Source organism: Eurosta solidaginis, chromosome 1, assembly GCF_040869045.1.
Source record: "Eurosta solidaginis isolate ZX-2024a chromosome 1, ASM4086904v1, whole genome shotgun sequence".
In the NCBI taxonomy this organism is placed as follows: domain Eukaryota; kingdom Metazoa; phylum Arthropoda; class Insecta; order Diptera; family Tephritidae; genus Eurosta; species Eurosta solidaginis.
This window is the reverse complement of record NC_090319.1, coordinates 273576487-273584900: the sequence shown is the minus strand read 5'-3', so window position 1 is coordinate 273584900 and position 8414 is coordinate 273576487. Positions and strand designations below refer to the sequence as shown.

General features: G+C 35.4%; 1 protein-coding gene across 1 annotated transcript in view; it reads right to left on the bottom strand.

Moving 5' to 3' along the window:
* Positions 1–1452: 1452 nt before the first annotated feature.
* The window catches only part of GILT1 (Gamma-interferon-inducible lysosomal thiol reductase 1), a 34295-nt gene continuing 27333 nt past the window's right edge, over positions 1453–8414 (bottom strand). The window contains exons 3-5 of the mRNA XM_067760807.1: positions 2324–2535; positions 2076–2223; positions 1453–1905 (exon numbers count right to left, since the gene is read on the bottom strand). Coding sequence (XP_067616908.1) covers positions 1735–1905; positions 2076–2223; positions 2324–2535 — 531 coding nt within the window. The 3' untranslated portion in view covers positions 1453–1734. The remainder of the gene's footprint in view (positions 1906–2075; positions 2224–2323; positions 2536–8414) is intronic.

Sequence of the window (8414 nt, the reverse complement as noted above, 5' to 3'; positions counted from 1 at the left end):
TCGGCTGGCCAATTGCTTTGTAAGTGGTAATGAGCGTTTCTTTATCTTTTCCCCAAGTACTGCCAGCAAGAAGATTTGAGGATTTTATTGCGGCTCTGGATTTTCGGTACAATTGCGGCTGCATGCTCACCAAAATGTAGATCCTGATCGAACGTCACACCCAAGATTTTGGGGTGTAAGACAGTCGGTAGCGTAGTGCCATTGACGTGGACGTTCAAAATGGTCGACATCTGGGACGTACATGTTGTAAATAAATTCGCCTATGATTTAGTCGGTGATAATGTCAGGTTTCGCGTGGTGAAGAAACTGGAGGGAGGTAGCCGTTTATTTTTTTGCATAGATCATCGATCTGTGGGCCTGGGCCTGTGGCCATTATTGTGCAGTCATCGGCGTAGGAAATAATAGTAACTCCTTCTGGTGGCGAAGGTAACTTTGATATGTGGAATTTAAACAAAAGTTGGGATAAGACACCACCCTGTGGCACCCCTTGTTTAGTAGTAGTGCTGATGACTGGCTAGCCACACATTTGCTGTGAATTACGGAAGCAGAACAGTTGCCAATGTCTTCGCTACTAGAACTACTTTGCCACTACTGGACACAACTCTTGCGATTTCCCTTATTTCTGGAATGATAAGAGATGATAACGAAGAACTGACAACATATGCTAGGCTGCTAAATTCTTCATGTCCCAGATATTCTAACATCAGCAGCCCTATTCCAAGTGGGCCTACTGCTTTCGTTTTCTTTCTTCTTCTTCCTCCTATTATGCCGATTGAGAGCCTCCCAAATATGTTGGGGAATTTAATCGGATGTTGATCCGGTGCCTAGCCCGAAAATAGGGGAACTATTTGATTTCGCCAGAGACTTGCCTGCTAAATAAACAGGATTCGCCAAGGGTAGGTTGACAATTGGGATATAGAAGCTATAGATTGCGCTGAAACCCCTTAACCACTGTCATTGTAATAGTATTGGGCGACGCGAGGATTTTTTTTACCGCAAAATACAATATAAATTTTTTGTTATACTTTGTCAGCTTTGTAGGATTGACTTAAACTTACCAAAACCAGCAGAGAGGTTGCAGATCTTCAGATGGTCCTCACGCTTGGCTCTTTTGTGTTGTTCACAAGACGTCTGATATCTTTATTTGGCAGTTTCCCGGAATGAGTTGTCGCAAAAGACCACATTCTTCCGTTAGACTGGGAAATTAGGCCCTTATTCATTATTTTCGTTTTTTTTTTTTAATATTGTCCTTCTTGGGGATTGTTATCGATTATGAAGGTCCTTTGTCGGATACTGATCCGGTATGTTCCAGAAAGTATCACAATTAAGGTAAAAGCCCGACCATTCCGGCAACGATTTGATATGATCATATCGAACCTTATATACAGGTCTGTGACGACAGGCAGCCATCTTATTCTTATTCTCCTTTACATATCAAAAAGTTGTTAAGCCTTGTATTTTAAAAATAAATTTATGGACATTAATTTATTAAAACTTAAAAAATATAAATATTTTACAAACGTTATGTATTAAAGATTTACAATAAAAAGTTTTTTTTTTAACGTGAACAATACCAAATGGACGGATTGTTACTTAATAACTCTTCAATAACTTTAAAACTTGAAGAAATGGAGCTTACAATATTGTAAAATAGTTCTAAAAGAATAACTGCACTTGGCCGGATAGTTCAGTATCCATTAAAACAACATGGAGCTATTAACCAGTTCTATTCGCTCAGAACAAACGCACCAGCATATATCCCAACAAACCCAAAATGGGTGTGACAGTAGTGGTGACTGCGGAATTGAGTGCCATGCAGATCTTAGGCTGTGGCTGAGGAATGTATTTGCAGGCAACACTCAAGAAGTTGGACATAGCGTTCTCATTCTCTTTAGCATCAAATTGCTGAAAACAAATTTGAATTAAATATTTTGTTTGGTTTCAAAATCGAGGAGGATTTACAAAACGCCTTAGTCGCGAAAAATGTGGCAAGGCGTTATAAGTATTGTTAAACGCTGTTAAAGCGCCAACGCGACCAAAGCATTTATGTAAATATGTTTTTATTCAAAACTTACCTGCTTGAAGACAATAGTTGGCACGCTCTTTAATGGATTTTGGAATTGATTGGTCGCTTCGCCGTGTCTCTTCAACAAAAAGCTACCTTCAGTCGAGTTGGCACATTGTTGAATATTCTCCCAGGTGCTAATATGATTGTCACGCGCGCTGAAGTTTACAAAAAAAGAAAAAGAATATGTGAAAATGGCATACGCAATTCTCGAGATATCTACAATTTAGGCACTGTGGTGACATTTTTGTCACTTACCAACGTGCACCAGGATAAACGTTGTCATCGAAGTTCTTTCCCGCCTTCATCATGCAATTGATGAAATCTAATGTTAATGATTCGCGAGTAAACTCAATTTGATAAGAATTTGCTTGGATGTGTTCAATGGCACAGGCGTGTACTTTGTTGCCATAACATTCATTCGGTCCATGATGACATTCGAAGAGTACATCAGCACCTTGGGTCGTGAACTGGAAAAGTCAAATTGAGATAACAGTGAGCTCTTTCAGCGAACAAAAGTGTTGATCAATCGTTAAGTGATAATTTTCTGAACGCACCGTTGAATATTTTTGATCCACTCAACGGTTGGGATTTTACGTCAAATTCGTTAAACGTGTTTGTTCTGATATCTGACAGTTCTTTGACATTTTAAACTATTGTTAATGAATAAAATTGTTCCTCTTAACCCTCTGTAACATACTGTAGACCACAGGCAACATGCCATTTAACCTTCGTAAATTCACGCAGAAATTATTTTTTCGCTTTGTTAAGCATTGTAGACTGTAGTCTACATTTCACCTTTCTACGAAACATGTGTTTGCTCATAAAGTACCGTTATCCTTTTCAAAGTAAGTGATATTGTCAGTGAAGTGGAAAATTTCGTACACTGTGCAAGTGCTAAATATAAATAATATCAAAAAAAAATTGTTTTTGTGGATATTGTGGACATTTTTTGTAAAAATATATAAGGTAAGAGTTCAGAGTTTATTGAGACACTATTTGTTTTAGATATATCCTCAGTATTTTGACCACCCACTGGTGTTTAGTGTTTGTGTCTTGTAAGCTACATTATGTGAAAAGAGGAAATATCTTGCATGAAAACCGTGACTGCGTTACTTATTATTTATTTTAGGATGTCTCGTCGACTACGATCTCTCACTGACAGCGAGATCGCCTGCGCCATCCATGATGATTACGCAATTGAAGATGGTCTCGACTTTGATGATGATAGTTTGGTTGACCCTGATTTCGACCCAGATTTGAACTCGGATTTCGGAGAGCTGAATGAAGACTCTTTTGAAGGTGAATTTGATGTGGATAAATTAGTAGAGTACGTGAACGATGACGATCGTAACTTCATTCATGAAGAAGCGGTAGAAGTCGCCCCATTTCGGTCAGAGATCACAAGTCCTTCAGGCCGTCCATCAAAGCGACAAAAAACTGAAAAGCTACCGCTACTTTGGAAGAAAATGAGTTTAGAGCTGTGCTCAGAGCAGCTGTCGTTTGCTGGAAATGATTCATTGACATCTCATATCTTGGAGCTTGAGACTCCCATTCAGTTCTTTCTTTACTTATTTCGACCGAAACTTATAAAAAAAAATGTTGGATGAGACAACCCCCTATTTGGCACAGAAAGACGTAAACAATAATTTTTGAGTATCTGAGATAGAAATCCGACAGTTTATTGGTGTCGTATATCGTATGTCTCTTGTCCAGCTACCCAGGGTAAACAACCATTGGAGTTCCATCCTAGGCACAACTCTAATTCCACAGGTTATGTCATGTAACAAATTTGAAAAGTACGGCAAAATCTTCATTTCAATGACAATAGCAAATATCTTCCAAGGAGCCACCCTGGCGTTAACAGAATCTTTAAAATACGTCCCGTTGCGGACTCCTTGAACGAAGCATACGCAAAAGTTCCAATAGAAAGAAATTTCCACCTTTCCTAATCGCTAATAACTTTTCAGATAATTTTCTTTCCACTGTTGCTCATTGTTGCTGTCGGCTACATTCCCCTTTTTATAATAGTATCCATACAAAATAAAAAATTTAGAAATAAAAAAATAAAAAATCGACTTTTTATTTACGAATCTATCGGATTTAATGAAATAAAATTATTTCGATGTGATGAGTTATAGAGGGTTAATACAGTAGCGAAGTGAGGGGGGCGCCATCTTGCCCCGGACGCTGCTCACAGGGGGCGCCAAATTGTCCGCAAAGCAGAACTTCCTAGATAATTTGTATTTTTTGTTATAGCAGATATTAGTAAAACTAATAAAAAAAAAAAAAATTCTATGCATGCATATATCACAAACAGTTTCGTCCGAATGTGGAATAATTGAAAACATATATCTTTTTTCGCATGTAAAACGTTATGACGGGAATTATTAAAAAATACTTTAACTGTCAAACGTGAGTGTGAAATACGATGGAGCACCGAAATACAAGCGGTTAGCGTTATCGTCGATGCGCTAGAGAATGTAGTAGAATTCTTAGAACAATAAACAGAGGACACCTAACACCATAATTGACACCAGAAGCGAAGCTACAATTCTGTTGCAAAATATACTATATTTTAATTTCATAACATTAGTTCATTTCTGGTATGAAATCTTAAGGATTGATCGGGTGCAGCTCCCATTATAAGAACATGAACTATCCGAAATGCTAGACACTCTCTGGGAAGAAGAAATAGAAAAAGCGAAGTCTCTTTGTGAAAACTGGAATATTTCTATAGTAAAACGTGTAAGATGGCACCGAAAAATGCCCGGAGAATTGGCTAGAGATGTTTGTCTTTCCGCAGAATGTGAAATTTCTCGCGTTATGAAAATTGTTCTCGATCGTTTCGAACAAGAATTACGTACAAGATTTACACGACTAAATGACCCTAATTTTAAATTTGGATTTCTTTTAGACGTTGGAAGTTTGTTAAACAAGGATAATGACGACTTAGAAAGAAATTGTAAGAGCTTGGGTGAATTTTAAAATACACATTTCGATGAAAAATAACTTGTTATCGAAATATGTGACTGCAAAATATTACTTCGCAGTAGGAAAGAAATTGAACCTAAAGCTCCGTTAGAATTACTTACTTTTATAATCTCGCATGGAGAAGATGTTTTTCCAAACTTGCGAGTGACACTTCAAATACTCTTGACTATCTCAGTATCAATTGCTAGCTGCGAACGTTCATTCAGCCAATTAAAACTGATTTTGACATATTTACGATCAACGACGGGGCAAGGTCACCTAAGTGACCTAACATTATTAAGTGTGGAAAAAAAATTTTAAATGGTAAATTTTGATGATATCATTGATATATTTGCTTCCTGAAAGGCAAGCAAAATTTTCACATAGATATTAGTTTTACTAATGTATTATAATCATATTAGTATTAATGTGCGACACTATATACCTATATCTAAGCCATCCACGATTTGGAAATTTTTTGAATATGCGGTCAATGCAAAGTTGAGCTTTGCTGTTAAGTCTCTTATATCTCCCTATCAGCACGGATTCATCGCTGATAGATCAACAGTTTATAATTCTAGCTGTATTTAGTGAATACTGCATAAACTCCTTTTCAGCTGGTTGCCAGGTGGATTGCATTTACACAGATTTTTTAAAAGCTTTCGATTAATGTATCATGGTGTTTTAATTAACAAATTGCGCTATATCGGCTTTCATTATACATTTCTGCTATGGATAAGTTCCTACTTATGCAACAGGCATTGTTTTGTTACTATTGACGGCGTATCCTCCAGTCCCTTCAAAGCGACATCTGGTGGTCCCCAGGGAGGTATTTTAGGTCCCCTAACATTCATTTTATTTATTAACGATATTGTTAGTTGTTTTTCATTTGCTAAGTGTTTATTGTATGCTGATGATTTTAAGTTATTTTCAATAATTAGCGCACCAGAGATGCCGTGAAGTTGCAAAACTATATCAATAAGCTACATCTGTGGTGCGAGAAATCTCGTCTCTATTTGAACACGTCTAAATGTTTTCAAATGACCTCTTCTAAGTCCGTTAACATTTTGAATACAAAATAAAGTATATCTAATTGTGATCTTTAATCCGTTAGTGAGATTATGGACTTTGTTGTAATCTTTGTTACTAAATTTTCTTATAACAACCATATAAATAAAATTAAAGAAAAAAAAACTTTTTTAAAAATAAGCTTTTATTATTTTGGTTAATAAAATTAACTAAAAAGTAAACAATAAATTGACTCTAAAGAAATATAACACTTTATAAGTTCATTGTAAGCTTAAACGATAATTAGGCTTTTTCGTCTGCGACAAAAAAATTCTATATTGTACATAATTATATATTTTTAACATTAAAACTTTACACCTAAATTATTAAATCTTACAGTTTATATCACAGTCCTAATTGTTCTAATAAAAAACGTGTTAAATTTTGATGGTATAATTAAGAACATTTAGGATCTCCTTTTCTTGCTATCGCAATGTAACATGCTTTTATTAGAACAATTAGGACTGTGAAATAAACTGTAAGATTTAATAATTTAGGTGTAAAGTTTTAATGTTAAAAATATATAATTATGTACAATATAGAATTTTTTTGTCGCAGACGAAAAAGCCTAATTATCGTTTAAGCTTACAATGAACTTATAAAGTGTTATATTTCTTTAGAGTCAATTTATTGTTTACTTTTTAGTTAATTTTATTAACCAAAATAATAAAAGCTTATTTTTAAAAAAGTTTTTTTTTCTTTAATTTTATTTTTTACTTTTTAGTTCGTTTTATTAACAAGTAATAGAAGCTTGTTCTTATAAAAGCTTTAAATATAAGTATAGGGGGTGAAACAAAAACACATATATCAGTTACATCTGCGTATAATGCGTATTGGAATTTATTAGTACACATTTTATGCGCAGCAACTTCAGAGGTGTATTTAAAGTTTAAAGCATTGTAAATATAAGTATTGAAGTCATGAGCCTGGGCATTCGCGCAATTTTAGTGATGTAAATTGCATGGCGCCAGCGCCAATGCGGTGCCAGCTCAATGGTAGCTCATTGACGAAATTACTCCAAGCGAATTTTTGACGCTTCTTAGTAGTGAGTGCGTAGTACATTTTACTTGCGCTATTGAGTGAAACGACTTTTGTGTGTCAGGCACGAGTTTGGTGTTATTGGCGCTACTGGCAGTGATGACACTGAGCTGTTGACGGTAGCGCTGGTAGTTCAGATTTTGAATCAGAGAAAGAATTGATGACCCGTGTGAATTATTATGGCTTTGGCCGTGTAAATTATTATGGTGTATTTGTATATTTTAGATTTAATATTTAATAATTTAATATTTAATTAATATTTGTGTGTTTGAGCGGCCAAATAATAACAGTAGTATTGCTAAAGTGCTGCTTAGTTGATGGAATGTCGCTAATTTCTTAGCGATGATCAGCAGATTGTCAATATTTCGTTCAACGGACGCGCGAAATTGCCACATCTGCTCAAATTTTCCAAAGATTTTCCATTCTTGATTTAAGTTAAGCTGTTATGCCAATATTTTTCAGCCAGCTTTTTTCAAATAGGTAATTTTTCCAAAAGCAAAATAAATTACAGAAAAGATTACAGGGTTAAACAGCCTTAAAAATTCAGCTATGTTGGTTATACACAGAAATACAACAGAGGGTTGTGTCTCCGCTTTTCGCAAGCGATGAGATTCACCACGCGTGACACGTGATTCACCACGTCCAAATATCACAATTCACGAATAGGTACCGGCGTGTTTGTATGGGACTTAGGCTGTTATGCCAAAGTAAATACAAATCTTTACCGATAACTGTGTTATCGATTAATTTATCGAATTCTAACAAAGTAATATTGCATTGTCATCGGAGTTATACATGTGTGCAAAATTTCAGCTCAATCGGACACCGGGAAGTGTATCAAATTTAACTTGCAAGATTCCATTACAGACAACAAAAGTGAAAGTAAAAATAAAAGCTTATATAATTACATAACTTCTAAGTTATACTCCATACTTGGTTTTGTTAGAAGCAATAGCTCGAAATTTACTGACCCCTATACCATCAAACTGCTCTATACCTCTTTTATCAGGTCTCATTTTGAATATGCTGCTTTTATTTGGAGACCGAGTAATCTTACAGCTATAAACAGAATTGAGAGAAAGATATTCTTAAATATCCCCTTCGGTCGTTAAACAAAAAAATATTTTGCCCCGGGCACAAGAAAACCTCACTAGGCCACTGTCTTAATATCAAAGTTAAATGTGAAAAATAATTAAAGAGGTAATTTTTTTTAAACTTTAAGGATAATTATTTCATTTGGCAATTGGCTCAACTTGCCGTTCAGAGAACA